Source organism: Euleptes europaea, chromosome 20, assembly GCF_029931775.1.
Source record: "Euleptes europaea isolate rEulEur1 chromosome 20, rEulEur1.hap1, whole genome shotgun sequence".
Classification (NCBI taxonomy): Eukaryota; Metazoa; Chordata; class Lepidosauria; order Squamata; family Sphaerodactylidae; genus Euleptes; species Euleptes europaea.
In genome coordinates this window covers 7,546,295-7,565,683 of record NC_079331.1, presented here as the reverse complement: position 1 = coordinate 7,565,683, position 19,389 = coordinate 7,546,295, and the positions used below count along the sequence as shown (strand labels likewise).

Genomic DNA, 19,389 nt, shown 5'->3' with positions numbered 1-19,389 from the left:
GACTCATGGCTACCCTATGAATGAAAGTCCTCCAAAATGTCCTCTCTTTGACAGCCTTGCTCAGATCTTGCAAACTGAAGGCTGTGGCTTCCTTTATTGAGTCCATCCATCTCTTGTTGGGTCTTCCTCTTTTCCTGCTGCCCTCAACTTTTCCTAGCATAACAAACTTAATAATGCAAACACTGTTGCTGTATGTAGGTTTTATTTTATTTGTTTTTTATCTTATATTTTGGGCATCCAGTTTTTTTATCTTATATATTTTTTTATCTTATATATATAAGATAATATAAGATAATATATATATATATTATCTTATATTTTGGGCATCCAGTTTTTTATCTTATATATATTTTTATCTTATATTTTGGGCATCCAGTTTTTTTATCTTATATATATTTTTTATCTTATATTTTGGGCATCCAGTTTTTTTATCTTATATATATTTTTAATCTTATATTTTGGACATCCAGTTTTTTATCTTATATATATTTTTTTATCTTATATTTTGGACATCCAGTTTTTTTATCTTATATATATTTTTTATCTTATATTTTGGGCATCCAGTTTTTTTATCTTATATATATTTTTTATCTTATATTTTGGACATCCAGTTTTTTTTTCCCTTTAAATTTTTTGGGGGCCCTAAGCTGTAGCTTGTTTAGCTTCTACGGCACGCGGAATCCCCCTGCTCGGGACCGGGCGCTTTCCCGGAATCCACGCGCCTTCCTGCAAAGGGAAAGCGAAAGCGGCGGGCCGGCAGCGCGCATGCGCCGGAAAGCCCCGCGGCCCTTTCCCCGCACTTGCGATCAGTCGCCTGCCCGGCTACTAGTGACGAGGCGGCCGTCCTCGATTGCGATTGGCCCTGGAGAGGCGAGTCCGGGCGTTCCCCAGCCCGTCGGGGCAGATTCGGAGTCCGAGGAGCTCGGAGCAAGACGCGGCTGCGATGGCGAAGGAAGCCGTGCTCTGGTGCGTCCTGGTGGTGGCCTGCCTCCACACCCTCAACGCCGAAAAGAGTGAGTCCTTTCCCCCGGGAAGGTCTTCTTTGCAGGGCGAGCGGAAGTTTTCCGGGCGTGCCTGGATCCCTTTTCGGGGGAGGGGGCTGTAACGGGTTGAGACCCGCGGGCGCGTTCTCACGACCCGCTTGACGCGAGTGACCTATCCAAGGGGAGGGGAGGAAGGGTACCCCCACACCCCCGTCCAAAATCTTTCCACTAGCTGATAATCCGTGGGCTCTGTTTCTTTTGCGTCGTTTGCAGGGGGGGGGGAATAATCCGGATTCATGAGCACGGAGTAGAAGAAACAAAAGTAGCAGCAGGAAAAGAGGAAGACCCAACAAGAGATGGATTGGCTCAATAAAGGAAGCCACAGCCTTCAATTTGCAGGATCTGAGCAAGGCTGTCAAAGATAGGACGTTTTGGAGGACTTTCATTCATAGGGTCGCCAAGAGTCCCCCCACACACACACACACAAAAGAAACAATATGCCATATATGCATGGGAGGTTTTGCCTTGGATTTGCCACTCTTTAGATGCACTTTACACACACACACACACACACACACACACACAAGAAACAATATGCCATATATGCATGGGAGGTTTTGCCTTGGATTTGCCACTCTAGATGCACTTTACCCCCATCCGAATTCTCAAAACTCAACAATAAGCCCCCCATGCAGAGTTTTGAGAGTTCAAATGGGGAAAATGTGCATCTAGAGAGTGGCAAATCCAAGGCAAAACCTCCCATGCATATATGGCATATTGTTTCTTGTGTGTGTGTGTGTGTTGTGTGTGTATAGCATATAGCATCTGCCTTTTGGCGCAGATGCCAGAGGGTGTGGGTGTGGGAAAGGATCTTCCTTTCTCTCTCTTCCTTTCTCTCACTCTCTCTCTCTCTCTCTCTCTCTCTCTCTCTCTCTCTCTCTCGTTCTTCTTGCTTCCTGCTTTCTTTTTTTCTTCTTTTTCTGGCAGTCCACAAAACAAAATGGATTGTGGGACATCTGGGAAGGGCAGCGATTCCTCGAGGAATAACCGTGTTAAGTCTGGGGACAGTACAAAATAAGCATGATTTTTGTTTCCCCTCCAAGAGTAATAAGGTTTTCCTCTAGCATAACCTTTTTTGTGGGCTAGAGCCTGCCTGTTGTGCCACGGGCACCCGCTGCAAGCATCTCACAAAGAGGGGGTGCCAACCAGTCCGCAAAAAGCTATTATGCTGAAAGGAAAACTAGTTTGTCTCTGAGAAGCCACAGTCTCCTGTTTATTACTGGGGGATTACCAGGCAAATTCTACAAGGGCGAAAGGGGGGGTTGTTGTTTGGGAAACAAAGTGCGTTTTCCTAACTATGGCGCTTCCTGTACAATGGTGCTTCCTGCTTTACTAGGTTGATACCTGCACATATAGTATATGAGATATATACTAATCAGTATTACAACTAGAACCTATTATACCAGATGTTTGAGTAATTGGGAATAGATTTTACAACATATACACATGCCTGGTTGGGTTTGAACTGTCTGTATTTATTAATGTATTTCTGTAAATGTGTGCAGGCTTAACAAGGGTTTTAATTAACCACTGATGAAGGCCCCATAGGCCGAAACGCGTTTGGTATGTGGTTACAGTTATCAACCTCAGAAAATGCCATTGTGCTATTTTAATGCTTTTAAATAATTTTAACTTTTACATGGCGCTTCCAATAAATTATACTTTCAGTATTTATACATAGACTTATATATATTTTCTTTTCACCCAACCTTGGGTACCCGGCTTCTGTTTTTAGGTTGGGTTTTATTCCCCTCCTTTTTTTTTCTTGCTTCCTGTACAACGCCAAGTCACAGAAGACGTACTGTGACCCTGTAGGGTTTTTCAAGTCGAGAGACGTTCACAAGTGCCAGCTGAGTATTAAGTCCAAGTATTTAGTCTGAGTTGGCTAGTATTGTCTCACCAGATCCTCATTTGGTTTCTGGAATTGAATGGAAAGGGCCAGCCATCATGACACAGCTGATTTGTGGCAATCTTCTCACCACAGTAGGGTTTTCAAGGCAAGGCACATTCAGAGGTGGTTTGCCATTGCCTTCCCTCTGCGTCACAACCCCGATATTCCTTGGAGGTCTCCCTTCCAAATACTAGCCAGGGCCTGCTTAGCTTTCGAGAGCTTATGAGATCAGGCTAGCCTGGGTTATCCGGGCTCTGGATCTCCTGCAGCCGTTTTCTTATGTGGAAGAGACGTCTACGGAGGAAATTTGTCCAATGTGTGGGCACTCGATGGCGGATCCTCTGTGGGGAAGGGGCTGTTGTTCAGTGGCAGAGCTTCTGCTTGGTGTGCAGAAGGTCCCGGGTTTGATTCCCGGCATCTCAAGCTAGCAAGGATCAGGGAGTTGGTGATGCAAAGGACCTCAGCACTTGAGACCCTCGTCAAAGAAGGCAAGACTGACCTGAACAGACCAATGAAGAGGTTCAGTATAAGGTCACTTTGCATTTCCCCCCATAGGGTGGGGCTGTGGCTCAGGGGCAGAGCATCTGCTTGGCTTGCAGAAGGTCCCAGGTTCAGTCCCTGGCATCTTCAGTTCAAGGGACTAGGTGACGTGAAAGACCTCTGCCTGAGACCTTGGAGAACCGCTGCCGGTCTTAGACAATGCTTTGATGGACCGAGGGTCTGATTCAGTAGAAGGCAGCTTCATGTGTTCTTGTGTCGTTCAACGAGTCTCCTGGCTTTTCCCAATTTGTACAGGAATACCCTCTGTGCATGTGTTTACTCGCTATCCTGTGGAGATTGGCAAGGAGAACACCGTGCAGTGCTATGTTGACGGGTTCCATCCTCCCAAAATCACCATCACGCTTCTGAAGAACGGCCAGCCAATGGAGAGTCAGCAAAGTGACCTTTCCTTTAACCAGAACTGGGCTTTCCATCGGCTTGTCTTCGCCAACACCACTATGGACGCGAATATCAATTATGCCTGCAGGGTGGAGCACGAAACCTTGGCTCATCCCCGGACAGTCGAACTTGGTGAGCGCTTTTCTTGTTTTGATCCCATTCGTGCCCCCCTTTCCTTTTGTCTCAGCTCCTTGAAATGCAGCCCAATCTCTTAGCTTATGGGAGCCCCCCCCCCCAAAAAAAAACACCCGCAGCCAAAAACGTATACTGACACTGTTCTCTTTACAGATTACTGAGCAGAAGTTCTCAGGAAAAGAAGGTAAAGTATAGATATTTCCCAACAATTGTAGTGAATGTTATGTTAGCCAGTCCAAAACTGGAAATGAACAAGATATAACATAAAATGGGGGGCTCACAGCAAATTATTCAGGCTCCATTCCACATGGCCCACAACTTAGCAATTTGCACAGTGGATGTACATGCCTGCAAATTGGGTCATCTAGTGTAAGTGTGTGATAAGGATGGGCTATCAATAAATATTAGGTAATAATATATGAATAGTGCAATCCTATGCATGGTTACTCTGGTTTAAATCCCATTGGCTTCTGTGGACAGACTGTTGTAACTGCACAAGATTGTATTGTAGGTTGTATAATTGCAAAGCTTGTAAGTAGCACTCAGTAGGAATGACTAAACCAGGGGTCCCCAATCTTTTTAAGCCTGCAAGCTAATAAATTCTTTAAATAAATAAAACTGTAATTTGTATCTAGAATTGGGCCCAGTTAGCAGATTTTTTTATTGAGGAGGGGCAGCCCTAGGAACCGTAAGGAACTAATGTGACCCTAGAACCCAAACATAATGGGCATCCTACCTTAGGCCAGAGGAAATTCCTCTACCTTAAGTGATTTTTTTCCACTAGAAGAAGAGCCACTTAAATTGGAGGAAGGGTTCAAACTCTACATACTGGAGCAGTAGGATACAGACCACTTGGAGCATGGGGGGCTGTGATTGATGCTGCTAATGAAGAAGAGTTAGTTTTTATATGCCCACTTTCCACCACTTAAGGGAGACTCAAACCGGCTTACAATCACCTTCCCCTCCCCACAATAAACACCCTGTGAGGTAGGTGGGGCTGAGAGAGTGAATAGCCCAAGGTCACCCAGCTGGCTTCATGTGCAGAAGTGGGGAAACAAATCCACAAATCTGACTAGATTAGAGTCCACCGCTCATGTGGAAGAGTGGGGAATCAAAGCTGGTTCTCCAGATCAGAGTCCACCGCTCCAAACCACTGCTCTTAACCACTATACCATGCTGGCTATCTGCTTTAAAAAGCAGTCGCAGGGCCCCTCTGATTTGGATTGGGACACCTGCATTGTACCTGTCTCCCCACCCCAGCCTAATATTGGGGTACGCCAGTGCAATTTCTGTCGGGAGAATCCTGCACAGAGAAACAGCTGCCCCTTTCCCCAGCACCATGGCCAAATTCCAGATTGGCAGCTGTATGGATGCTTTTTAAGTCCACAGCAGGAGATCTCATCGCGGGCCCCCAGTGTCACGTGCACCGTGGCCCTGGGTCTGCCAATCTAGCACTGCACCATTCCATTTGTTGTTTCAAACTCGATGCAGCAGACTTTTTAAAGCAAAGCAGTTCTGAGATGATTGAATATAAAACTTGATCTTTTCCCTCTCTCCAGGTTGGAAGACCTTGGCCATTTGAGGCGATTTCCAGCCATGCAATCCTTAACTTTTCTTCCTGTTCTGTCCCTGCTTTCAAATGACTGCAGAACTATGGAAACAATTTTTACGTGTGTGAACAGTGAATTAAGTGTGCCGGGTGTCTCCTGAGGCCTGTTGCTATATGAAGCTTGAGATTTTGAGTCACGTGGATTTAGAAGGACTGTCATCTAGTTAAGGAAATGTCAGTCAAACCATCGAATGAATTAGAGCCGTAAAGTCAGTCAGTTAAACCTGTGTAAATTAGCACATGAAAGAAACAGTATTGCTGGAGAAAGAAATAATTTTCTTGTTTAAGGAGTATTCCCATACATGTCACAAGACAAAAATTTGAAATGTCTCTTCTAAGAGGATGCTTGCTCCCCCCCCCCCCCGGTGTTGGTTAAGTTTTTGTTTAAAAATAATCACTTTTTAAAAAAAGGAACTGCCCAATGAATTGGGACAGACAATCATAAGCCGTTCTAGATTAACAGACAGAAGTGGCTGCGGAAATAGAGCTTTCCTTTATGCGTCTCCAAGGCAGGCATAGAATTGAGGAGCACCCTGAAAAGTAGAGCTATCATGCATTTATTGCAACATGCAGAGATTTTGCAACTTTAATTTTGATAGTAATTTAGCTATTGTATTGCTTTTGTTTTAAATTCATCTGTTAATATCTTCTGGAATTTTGTTGGAATGTACTGGTGAAGGGAAGTATGCTGAAAAGGGAAGTATGCTGCGAAGATATATAAATTGGGTTCAGACCACTTATCTTGTGAATCTGAAATGCCCTCACAATAAAGTTCATCTACTGACCTTTAATGTTTTCTTTGTGATTGTCTATTAATTTGAGGATTTATGGTGTATTAGTCAGCCAAATAATCTGGTGTCAACCTCTTAGGCCAACCTGCAACGTCTCTCCACATTCGAGTTTCAGTCATAAGGAGCTAATTTAGCTCATGAAGGTGGCTAGAAGTGTTCTCTCAGGAGTAAGCATCACTGAATAAAATAACTTTTATTTCTGAGTAGACCTGCTTAGAATTGCTCCCATAGGCCTACACTTCTTGGATCCAATTTACATTTTGCACGGTTACACCAGAGATACAAAGAAGAAGAGTTGATTTTTATATGCCGACTTTCTCTTACCACTTAAGGAAGAATCAAACCGGCTTGCAGTCCCCTTCCCCTCAACAGTCACCCTGTGAGGTAGGTGGGGCTGAGAGAGCTCTAAGAGAACTGTGACAAGCCCAAGGTCACCCAGCTGGCTTCATGTGGAGGAGTGGGAAAACATCCAGTTCACCACATTAGCCTCCGCCACTCATGTGGAGGAGTGGGGAATCAAAACCGGTTCTCCAGATCAGTTCAATGCTCCAAACCACCGCTTTTAACCACTACACCACACTGGCCCCAAGTTTACCCCTTCACTTCACTTCTACAGCCTCTGCCTAGCAGACCTAGCGATTTTTGATTATTCCATCATTTAATATTGCATCCTTTAATCAAAAATTTCAGGCAACATACACGGGGGGGGGGGAATCTCACATCAAATAAGTGTTTATGCAAAACAAAATCATATATTTCTATAACTCGCTCAGTTACAATAAGGCACCAACAATAAGGCATTTTAACTGGGTTAAAAGCGATACCCAGACTTGTGAACCGGCATAGTTTTAGGTATCAAAAGGTTTAGCGAATGTTTCTAAAAATGTGCTAGGGAAGGCTCAGACATCTGCTGCTGCACTGAATTCCAGAATCCTAGAGCCATAACTGACCTGGATGGCCCAGGCTAGCCTGATCTTGTCAGATCTCAGAAGCTAAGCAGGGTCAGCCCTGGTTAGTATTTGGATGGGAGACCACCAAGGAAGTCCAGGGTTGCTGTGCAGAGGAAGGCACTGGTAAACCACCTCTGTTAGTTTCTTGCCATGAAAACCCCAAAAAGGGGTCGCCATAAGTCGGCTGCGACTTGACGGCACTACACATACACACAGAGCCATAACTAAGAAGAAAAAACAACTTTGGGTTCCTACCTGTCTTCCTTCTCAGGTGAAAGGACTAGAAATCCCCCCACCCACCCCATAGGCCTTAATGGTTGGGAGGACCCAAAGAAGGAGAATAATTACATTCTAAATTTGTACACTCACCATACACGTGGCTTCAATCTGAGGCTGAGCTCAATGAATACATGAAGAAGAAGAGCTGGTTTTTATATGCCGACTTTACCACTTAAGGGAGACTCAAATCGGCTTGCCATCACCTTCCCTTCCCCTCCCCACAACAGGCACCCTGTGAGGGAGGTGGGGCTGAGAGAGAGTGACTATCCCAAGGTCACCCAGCTGGCTTCGTGTGTAGGAGCGGGGAAACAAATCCAGTTCACCAGATTAGCCTCCGCCGCTCATGTGGAGGAGTGGGGGATCAAACCCAGTTCTCCAAATCAGACTCCACCGCTCCAAACCACCGCTCTTAACCACTACGCCATGCTGGCTGAAACAGTGTTATACTGAGTAAGACTATTGGGTCTGGCAAGTTCAGTATTGGCCCCTCTTGACTGGAGAAAAGGGCTGCTTTGGAGGTAGGACTGTGGTACTGTACCCTGCTGAGGTCCCTCCCCAAACCCCACCCTCCCAGCCTCTAACCCCCCTATTTCCCCATCCAGAGCTGGCAACCCTACAGATGCCCCATAAAGAAAGGTTATCAGTATCAGAAGAAGTGAGTGGAGATTCATGGAAGTTCATACTGAGACAATTGTCATCAGTCTTTAAGGAGTCGCTGGACTTTTGAATTGGGAAAGCAAATGTTTTCTTAAAAGGAAGAAAATTCATCACGTCTTTGGAGGGGTTTTTTTTGTGTGTGTGGTTACGGGGAGGAAGCGGAAGGGGGTGGGAACTGCTCTCAAACAGCGGCCAGCTGTGATGTAGGTGCTGTTTCAGTTTTTTTCTAAATTTTCTAAATTTTTTCTAAAAAATTTTTTTTTAATTTTATAATTTTTTTTTAAATTTTTATTGCAGGGTGTATGCACGATTGATCCAATGTGTACCGGCTTTTTGTTTTTTTAAACAGGGAAAGGAAGGTTACGTGAGCGCACCAGCGCACAATAAAGCAGCCAATTAACACCTTTTAAAATCCCAGTTAGCTGCTTCCTTCCCCCGACCAAAAGCAGCCGTCATTTACTTATTTGGATATTCATCCCCCACTTTCTCCCCAATGGGAACCCACAGCAGCTTACATATCATTTTTTGCTCCTCCATTTTATCCTCGCAACAACAGCCCTGTGAGGTCGGCTAGGCCGAGAGAGGTGACCCAGCGAGCTTCCATGGCAGAGTGGGGCATTCGTTAAATTGTGGAACTCCCTGCCCCAGGATGTGACGGCAACCAACTTGGAAGGCTTTAAGAAGGGAATGGACATGTTGATGGAGGAGAGGGGTATTCATGGCTACTAGTTAAAATGAACACTAGTCATGATGCATACCTATTATCTCTAGGATCAGAGGAGCATGCATATTAGGTGGCGTGAAACACAGGCAGGGTGGTGCTGCTGCAGTCGTCTTGCTTGTGGGCTTCCTAGAGGCACCTGGTTGGCCACTGTGTGAACAGACTGCTGGACTTGATGGGCCTGGGTCTGATCCAGCAGGGCTTTTCTTATGTTCTTATGTTCATTCTAACCAGCACACCCACGAGGGCTGTGCCATTCACTGCCCATGTATGAGTAAAGAGGGGAATGCCACAAACCGCCTCCCTGCCCCAATGGGCACAGAATATTGGATGCGAGAAATACCTCTCACAAAACAACGGATAAGGAGAGATTCAATCCTCTGAAGTTAACAGGACTGTTTAGGTCAATGCAGCCCAGGCACCAATCCTGGGGAGGGGAGCTATTAATGTGGGATGAGTGTTTAGGTCAATGCAGCCCAGGCACCAATCCTGGGGAGGGGAGCTATTAATCTGGGATGAGAGTTTATTTTTTATTTTTAATCACCTGTTGAAATAAAGTACAATTCCTAGCTATCAGCAATCATTTTTGTAGCTTTACAAGACACGGTGACGTGTGGTATAGTCTAACTAGGATCTGGGAGATGCCGGTTCGAATCCCTACGCCATGGAAACTTGCTGGGCGACCGTGGACCACTCACACGCTCTTAGCCTAATCTACCGGTACCTCGCCAGGTTGTGGTGAAGGTAAAATAGAAAAAAAATGGGAATGACGTGAGCCACTTTGGGTCCCCGACTGGGGAGGAAGGCAGAGTATAGATGAAGTAAAAAAAAATTTTTTTTACATCTTTGATTACATAATACAGACAGGAAACTGAGGCAAAGGGATCCCATATTGGTCCACTCCAAAGCCTCCTCATAGAGAAGAAAAGACTGAGCTCAGGAAGACACCCCATACTAAATCTGCGGCAATTGCACTGGCCATTTTTAAACACCCAGCTCTGTAAACGGTTCTCTACTGATCTGTCTTGTTTTGAAAGGTACTTCTGTGCACGTGAGCCTCCAGCAAGACAGAGCTCAGAAAGGAGTAATATTTCATGGTATGTTGTAATTTGTTCAATTAAAACAACACACCTTGCTATGCCCTGTATAACACCAATTCAACTTGCATAGAATGGCCACTCTATAGTACATGAAATATACAACTTTAATATTAATATTAGTATCCTATTGTAATTTGTGTCATGTGAATCTCCGTTGTGAATGTTGTTAAACTGGGAACTGTTAAGAATCTTTATAGTGAATATGACAAATAATATAGTTGTATTGGAAACCTTTGAAATATAATTTAGTGCACAGCTGGATATAGCCAGAGCTGTTTTTTTGGTTTTGTGGGTACTACAAGTCGAACAACTATAGTTCCACCCTTTTTATTTTTCAGAAAGGAGTAAAGGCAAAGACAGGCTCGATCCCAAAACCCGATTTCCATCCTCAAGAGGCTCAAGCGGCGGCCGAGAGCAAACTGCCACACAGGAATGCAGAGAGAAGCTTCTAGAAGAGGGGAACAGTTGGCAAACGACAGTTAGGGAGGACTCCGCGGCTGCACAATGTGGTGCACTGGAAAGGGCACGGGGACCGCCGGGAAACCCAGGGCTTCGCTAGGCGAGGTCAGTGAGAAAGGGTGGGGCCGTGGCTCAGTGGTAGAGCCTCTGCTTGGCATGCAGAAGGTCCCAGGTTCAACCCCTGGCATCTCCAGTTAAAGGGACCAGGCAAGTAGGGGATGTGAAAGACCCCTGCCTGAGACCCCGGAGAGCCGCTGCCGGTCTGAGTGGACAATACTGCCTTTGATGGACCAAGGGTCTGATTCGGACTAAGGCAGCTTCATGTGTTCATGTGTGACAGTAGCTAAGTCTACTTTCTAAAGGGGAGGCTGTGGCTCAGTGGTAGAGCCTCTGCTTGGCATGCAGAAGGTCCCAGGTTTAATCCCTGGCATCTCCAGTTAAAGGGACCAGGCAAGTAGGTGATGGGAAAGACCTCAGCCTGAGGCCCTGGAGAACCGCTGCTGGTCTGAGTGGACAATACTAACTTTGATGGACCAAGGGTCTGATTTAGTATAAGGCAGCTTCATGTGTTCATGAGCTGGCACGGTGCGCAAATGAGAATCGGGGCCTCCTGGAAGCAGATGGTGGTAGGAAGTGTAGTGGTTACAGTGTCTGACAAGGGTCTAGGAAAGTCAGGTCTTAGTCCCTAGTCTGGCACGTAATCTCTTGGGATTACAACTGATCTCCAAGCGATGGAGAGCAATTCACCTAAATTGCAAAGAGCTGAGCTGGTCTATGACTGTTTTTTTTTTTTTTTAAATAAAGATTGATTGATTGATCAATTCACCTGGAAAAAACAGCTGCTTTGGAAGGTGGACTCCAATGGCATTATACCTTTCTGAGGTCCCTCCCCTCCACAAACCCTCCCCTCCACAAATATCTCCAGGTACTTCTCAACCCAGAGCTGGCAACCCTTCTTAATTGACAAACTGGGGGCCAGAGGGAACTCAAAGGAGGGGAGGAACAATATGGAAACCCTCTCCCCACAAATCTCCTCCTTTCCTGCATTCCTGGGTATGTAGAGATCCTTGTTTTGTCCATGAGTGGTCCAGGGTTGCCTGTTTGGATGCTAGGGTTGCCAGGTCACCCCCTGGCCACCAGTGTGTGTGTGTGGGGGGGTAGGGTTGCCAGCTCTGGGTTGGGAAACTCCTGGAGGCTTTGGGGTGGAACCCGGGAAGAACAAAGACCTCAGTGGAGTACAAAGCCATAGAGTCCACCCTCCAAAGCATCCATTTTCTCCCGGGGAAACTGATCTCTGTAGTCTGGAGATGAGCTGTAATTCCGGGAGATCCCAGGTTTTGTTCTCACAATGGGCGCCAGTTATTCTACAGTTAGTTAGACGAAGCTATCACACCACCATTATGGTGTTCTGGCATCTGTGCCTGATGGCAGGAATAGAAATCTCATTGCAGGGCTTTTTCTTCCAGCAGGATGATCAAGTCATGAACGTTACCACCGCCATGTCCTCCATCGGCAAAAACCCTTCCACTTCCTCAATGACGTCCGGCAACGACAGAGAGCCGCTCCCCATCCTCCACAGCTCATCCGACTCTTTATGGGACAAGAAAGCGGAAGACTTCACCAAAGAACTGACCTGCACCCTGTGCCTGGAACTATTCAGAGACCCCATGATCCTGCCCTGCGGCCACAACTTCTGCAAACAGTGCATTGAGAACATGCGGCTGAAGAAAGGAGCCTTCATCTGCCCGGAGTGCCAAACGAGGTTTTCGGACCAAAAGTACGTCGAGAACATTGTGCTGCAGAAGATGGTGGAGAAGCTCAAGGGCTCTCACGTGGGGAGCGCCCAGCAGAAGTGCATGGAGCACAACGAAACTGTGACGCTCTACTGGAAGCCGCAAGGGAAACTCGCCTGCTTCAGCTGCAGAGAAGCTCAGAAGCCCAAAGACCAAAGCACCCAGTTCCTCCTAATTCCGGACGCTGTGCAGATCTATACGGTAACGGGCACAAACGTTCTGCTGCAGACCCTCTCCTCTCATTCCTCAGGGTCTCCTGTTCCCCAGAAGCAGTATTTTGTGGTGGGCTCTGGGGGGGGGGGGGAAAGGAATGCAGGAAAATTCCATTCTGCCATCAGAAAATTTAGTCTGGGTCCAGCCCGTTATCTAGGAGATGCTCCAGATGTATATAAGCTTTTTTAAAAAGCCATGTTGATTTTTTAAAACTAAATTAATGGGCCCTGTATATAAATCAGGGCTTTTTTGTGGTAGTGCTCACCAGTATTGTGTAGCAGCACCTTTTTTTGGGGGGGAGGGGCTCTCCAAAGTCCTGAGGGGGGGAATTGGTGGAAAGTGGCACAACCTTGCATATGAGTACCCGCACCCAGAGAGAGAGAAAGTGAGAGAGAGAAACTACACTGCTGCTAACACAGGAGCAATGTGGGGAAAGGTCATAGCTCAGCGGTAGAGCATCTACTTGGCATGCAGAAGGTCCCAGGTTCAATCCCTGGCATCTCCAGTTAAAGGGACTAGGCAAGTAGGTGATGGGAAAGACCTCTGCCTGAGACCCTGGAGAGCCGCTGCTGGTCTGAGTAGACAATACTGACTTTGATGGACCAAGGGTCTGATTCAGTAGAAGGCAGCTTCATGTGTTCAATGGAATTCACCAAGTAGGTCTTTTGCTGAAAGAGCATTCCTACTAATCAGAAGCAGCTTGATGGCCTTTGCAAACAATGATGTATCATACCAAAATTATTGTCAAACGATTCGAGGCAGCATTTTTGCTGAGAGTCAATCTTAATATTTAGAGAACTCGCACCCTTTCCCAGGGAAGCTTACAATTTACCCTTCGTTCAGCCAAGAGAGGCCTGTTAGACTGACTTGTCCATTGACAAGCAGTAGGCCTTACAAATGGCTGAGCAGACGTTTGTATCATACTTGGATCCCCACAGCTGTAGCCCATGCATTTCGTAGGCCTGTTATAACGATGGATTTCTTTATGTATATGTTGTTTCCAGGCAGATAGCACAAGATCCCACCCTTTGTAACAGCTGATGGGCCCTCAGCTTGTTTTGAGGATGGTATTAAGAACCATCTCCTTGGGTTGGTACCTTCTAAAAGTACGAAGTGGGGCACCCTACTTTGTTGCAGTATTTCACATGGCTCTTTCATGTTGTTCATTGCACGATATAGGTGTGAATGACCCCTTTCTCAGGAAACCTAACCAGAATAACCCTTGTGGCGTTCTCTCTGCAGGAAAAACTGATCTCCCTGAGAATTCACCTGAGGTCTATCCTAGTGAAGCTAGAGGTGTTGAAGAACGCTCAGGAAGAGAAGATTTCGAGTCATAAAGTGGGTAACGTTGATACAGGAAACCCCTCCTATATCTATTAGTTTGCAGCCCCCTTTGTTACCTAGGGCTGGCTACTTGGATCATAGAATTCTCATGTTTTACCAACTGCACTGGCTCCCGGTTAGTCTCAGGGAAAAGTCTAAATGCTAGTTTCAAAGGCCTAAGTCCAGGATATTTTGAGGATTGCATGCTCACATATAGACATGCGTGCTCCTGTACACTTTGGTCATCAGATTTTCCAATATGCCTCTATAAGTCTGAGATACAGTGAGGGTTACACCTTTTCTCTGGTGGCACTGAGATTCTAGATTTCCTCTCCAAGGGCAGAAAATCTTAACTTTCTCTTGATTGTACCCACTGTAGGATGTAGGAAGCATACACCGAAGTCAATTCTGTTTTTCCCCAAGGCAGGTTTTGCCTTCTTAGAACTCTTATGAGGCAGGTAACAGATTAACAATTTAAAAAGCAAAGGTATTATCAGTTGCCCGGGTGCTTGTTGCTGCCTTCAATAAATATATTTTATGGTTAATAAATGTTCTTACATGCCTTTCCAGGAGGACAAATTGCAACTTCAATACCACATCTCCTTGGAATTCCTAAAACTGCACCAGTTTCTTCACGGCAAGGAGAAAATGTTAATCAAACAGTTAAAGGAAGAGGGTGAAATCCTCCTCCAGGAGATGGAGGGGAATTTAAACCGGCTCCAAGATCAATCGCAGAATGCGAAGGATATCCTGGGGCACATTCAGTCCCGGCTGTACCAGCAGAATTCTGCTAGCTTCCTAAAAGTAAGGAATCCAGACTTGATAGCACACCTGGGTCTGAAATATTGTTCCTCGGTTAATCCCTGAGCATAAGAGAGATAGTCCAAGCAAATTAAAGGGGGATACATTTGACTCGATCAATGGCTATTAGTGCTTTTAAAGTTGTGGTTATGTCTCGTTTTTATTTAATGTGTATTCATTGTTATTGCTGATATATATCATAATGTATTTATGCTGTGTTGTGAGGGTGGAATATAAACAAACATTAAAAAGGTAAAAGTCCCCTGTGCAAGCACCAGGTCATTCCTGACCCATGGGGTGACGTCACATCCCGACGTTTCCTAGGCAGACTTTGTTTACGGAGTGGTTTGCCAGTGCCTTCCCCAGTCATCTTCCCTTTACCCCCAGCAAGCTGGGTACTCATTTTACCGACCTCGGAAGGATGGAAGGCTGAGTCCACCTTGAGCCGGCTACCTGAAACCGACTTCCGTCGGGATCGAACTCAGGTCATGAGCAGAGCTTGGACTGCAGTACTGCAGCTTACCACTCTGTGCCACGGGGCTCCAAACAAACCTTATCATCATCATTATCATTATCAAATGTAACCTGTATTTTTGGAGGCAGTGTACCACCAAATAACAGTTGTTGTGGTGGGTTGGATGTGGGGGACAAACTCATGTTTGTGGGTTTCGAGGAAACACCTGCATTTGGTACCCTCAAAAATCACCCAGTTTATCTGCTGGGTTATGCACATACTATACATTCTAAAGAAGTCAGTTAGTAAACAAGGTTTCCCCCCCTCCTTTCTCTTACAGGATATACAAATCTTCATGGATCGGTAAGTGTGGGTCTATAGCAGGTGTTTTCAAACAATCATATCAGTCCACCCTTGCGGTGCTTGTCCTTACTTACGGAAGTCTGTTCCAGGTTGAGCATGGCTTCCCTTTTTGTTGGCTCTCATAACAACACTTGCCCCTGATTCCAAATCCAATGCTGACCTTGGGAGGGCTTCAAGCTTATACCAAAAAAATATATATTAAGGTGTCTGGCACGTTGATCCAGCTAAATCTGGACAAGATCGGACTAGCTTGGGCTATCCAGATCTGAGGAAGATGACTCTTGTTTTATCCCCAGTCTTAGCTCCCACACGGTTATGTCACTTTTTGGCCAAACCCCATACAACGATTCAAAACACAGGCGGCAATTTCACAGCATTCGGATGCATTCCGAGGGGAGGGGCTATGGCTTAGTTTGTAGAGCCTCTGCTTGGCATGCAGAAGGTCCCAGGTTCAATCCCCGGCATCTCCAGTTAAAGGGACTAGGCAAGTACGTGATGTGAAATACCTCTGCCTGAGACCCTGGAGAGCCGCTGCCAGTCTGAGTAGACAATACTGACTTTGATGGATCAAGGGCCTGATTCAGTATAAGGCAGCTTCCTGTGTTCGTGTGTGGCCGAAACTGTCCCTTAACTTTAACCAAGTAATAATATTAAAATTACTCTAATTAATATTTTCTAGAACAATTCCCCCCACCCACACACACACACACAAACACTATCACAGCCTCCTAACGGTAGCTTGCATTAATAATCTGTGCAGGGTGGAGAAGAAAACAGAAGACTCGTCTATGGGAGAGCTGGTCTCGGGATCTTTGAGCACAGGGCATTTCAAAGGGCCAATACAATACATGGTGTGGAAGGAAATGAAGTCCACGCTCAGCCCAGGTAAGCCTGGTTCCTGGTTATCCATCGCTAAATCACACCGAAGTGGAGTAAAGGCCAAGTTGCGTTATATCCATGTTCAGAATTCCTCCTGTTTGTTAAGAAAACGCGGGGGAAACGCAGGGGGGAGAGTGAAGCGTCTTCTAAAGGTCAAAAAAGATGTGCATGATGAAATTAAACTCTGAAGGAGTCAGGGGTGACCTCCACAGAAACAACCCATGCGTAAAAGGCCTAAATTAAAATCAACCTCACCCCTTTAACTTAGAAAAGGAAGTTTCAGAAAGAAGGCGACTATGCTTTATAGAGCAGTAATTCTGTTTGTGCAATAGTTTCATTACTGGAAATATTTGCGTTTACATTAGGGAGAGGAAAGCCTTCTTTCAATTAAAGGGCATGAGGAGGCATCCAAATAGATGAATGCTAAGTTTAGAGAATGAGAGCCAAGCTTGCTGGGAGAACTGTGAATGGAACTCTTGAGGATTCTTCTGTGTTCCAATGCGGGTGGTGGTCTTAAACCAGAACAGAAATATAATTTAATCTACATTAATTATTATTTAATGCATTTTTAAAACCACCTTTCATCTGTGGAGCTCACAGCAGCATACATGGCTCTCCTCTGCTCCATTTTATCCTCACAACAACCCTGTGAGGCAGGTTATGCCAACAGTGACTAGACCTAGATCACACAGTAAGTTTCTTGGCAGAGTGGGATTTGAATCCAGGTCTCCCCAGTCCTAGCCTAGAACTCTAACCAATACACCACACAGGCTCAGCTAGGGTTGCCAGGCCCCTCTTCACTACCAGTGGGAGGTTTTTGGGGCGGAGCCTGAGGGCGGGGTTTGGGGATGGGAGGGACTTCAGTGCCATAGAGTCCAATTGCCAAAGTGGCCATTTTCTCCAGGGGAACTGATCTCTGTCGGCTAGAGATCAGTTGTAATAACAGGAGATCTCCAGCTACTACCTGGAGGTTAACAAAACAATTCACTGTGCAATATGAATGGCTATGCAAAAATAATCAGCACTGGGCTCAGTTCTAAGCATGTATTCAAAAGAGAGATAGTCAATACAAAAGGTAGTGCAACAATATCTACAAGTGAAAGGTCATCAAACAGGAAAATGTGGTACAACAAGTACCGTAACAAAGAACAATTCTATGTACAAAAAATCTATGTCATAAGTTTTCCTCTCAGTCCTTAGGACTTTCCCTGTATAATAACAGTCTTTGTAAGAGCTGGTCCTCTAGATGCAAATAATTCCTAATTGTTCTATGGTAGGTCCGTATCAGGAAATGGACTACTTAATCCGTCCCCGTTGGATTTCCCGCAGAATTTACATTCAGCGGATTAAGTAGTCCATTTCAGAATCCACCATTCCAAAACACCGTTCTTAACCACTACACCACGCTGGCTCTCACTTAGCACTTTTATAATCGCTTTCCTATGCTTTATTAACCAGATATTTCCTTCCTGACTCTGGACCCCGCAACGGCACATCCGAACCTGGTTCTTTCTGACGATCTGACCTGCGTAAGACACGACGACACAAAGCTATCGCTGCCAGACACCCCCGCGAGATTCGACTGCAGCGTTTCCATCCTGGGATCCGAAGGGTTTACTTCCGGGAAGCACTACTGGGAAGTGATGGTGGGCAACAAGACCAAGTGGACCCTAGGAGTCGTGAAGGAGAGCATTAACCGTAAAGGCAACTATCCGCTGTCCCCCAAGGCGGGCCACTGGCTTATAAAGCTAAGGAGCAAGAAAGAGTTAAAGGCTGTAGATATGCCTCCCCGCCAGCTCTCCCTGTCCAGTACGCTCCATCGAGTCGGGGTGTACCTGGACTACGAGGCGGGCCAGGTGTCCTTTTATGATGCGGACAGACTGACTCATGTCTACACTTTCATGGACACTTTCGAAGAGAAGCTTTACCCCTACTTCTGCCCGTGTCTGAACGACTCTGGGGAAAACAGGGAACCACTGAAAATTGTGACTTTTGGCGTGTAGACGGGCTGTGAGCAAGCCTCTTTACAGTCTGAATCTGCTGAGTGGCTACATGAAGGCAATTTATAAGATCCAGGGCCAGGTGACCTCATGCTGATGGAGAGGGTCAGTATACCTGGACTGCAATAGTATCATCTGTCTGTCTCTTCTGAATTGCAGCAGTGGAGAGGAGCTGTTAGTGCGAGAAGAATGCATTATACTAACCGCTATTTGAAATGAGAGCAACAACAAAAAATTGAGTTAATTTTGCTAAATAATTTTATCCCGCTATTAAAAATTGTCTACATGATATATTCATTTTTTTTAAATTTGACCTTAGATGTGTCCAGTAGGGGAAAGAGCAAAAGAGGATGTCTTATCCAGAGCAGAAATAAAGATAAAATTTGACACTCTGCAACGGTCGGAATTTGAACTGTTAAGAAATCTCCAATAATGGGCATCTCCCAATTAAAAAAAAGTTTACATTTATCCCTTGTCTTTTTTTGGTAAAATCCAACCAACGAGCAATAATCTCAATTTCACTGCTACGTTTATCAGCTCCTGAGGGGCAGATATTTATGTAGAAGAAGAAGAGTTGGTTTTTATATGCTGACTTTCTCCACCACTTAAGGGAGACTCAAACCAGCTTACAATCACCTTCCCTCCCCCTCCCCACAACAGACAACCTGTGAGGTAGGTGGGGCTCAGAGCTGTGACTAGCCCAAGGTCACCCAGCTGGCTTTGCGTGTATGCTCTTTGTTTGCCTTATCCCAGTTCTATGGTAAACAAATGATGAATTTGGATGGATTTATAGTAGTGCACTGGGAAATCAAGCCCTACATTTCACTGTCACCCCATACATACACACATAAATGTGTTACGTCAACAGATATATGCAGTCAGACAAACAGATGTGATGACATGTACATAGTTAGAAAGCTTGACAAGTCACACAGCTGTCATACACTATCACTAAACAGGTCAGTGCCTGGCCAGGAGACTTCCTGGGG

At 45.5% G+C, this 19,389-nt stretch overlaps 2 protein-coding genes across 2 annotated transcripts; both read left to right on the top strand.

The window, feature by feature from the left end:
- The first annotated feature begins 943 nt into the window (after positions 1-943).
- Positions 944-4,088, top strand: B2M (beta-2-microglobulin). The gene is made up of 2 exons (XM_056866070.1): positions 944-1,013; positions 3,730-4,088. Exons 1-2 carry the CDS (start codon positions 944-946, stop codon positions 4,086-4,088), a joined length of 429 nt encoding a protein of 142 aa, XP_056722048.1.
- Positions 4,089-11,998: 7,910 nt separating this feature from the next.
- TRIM69 (tripartite motif containing 69) lies at positions 11,999-18,403 on the top strand. The gene is made up of 6 exons (XM_056866069.1): positions 11,999-12,568; positions 13,823-13,918; positions 14,474-14,707; positions 15,499-15,521; positions 16,282-16,406; positions 17,859-18,403. Exons 1-6 carry the CDS (start codon positions 11,999-12,001, stop codon positions 18,401-18,403), a joined length of 1,593 nt encoding a protein of 530 aa, XP_056722047.1.
- The last annotated feature ends 986 nt before the right edge of the window (positions 18,404-19,389 follow it).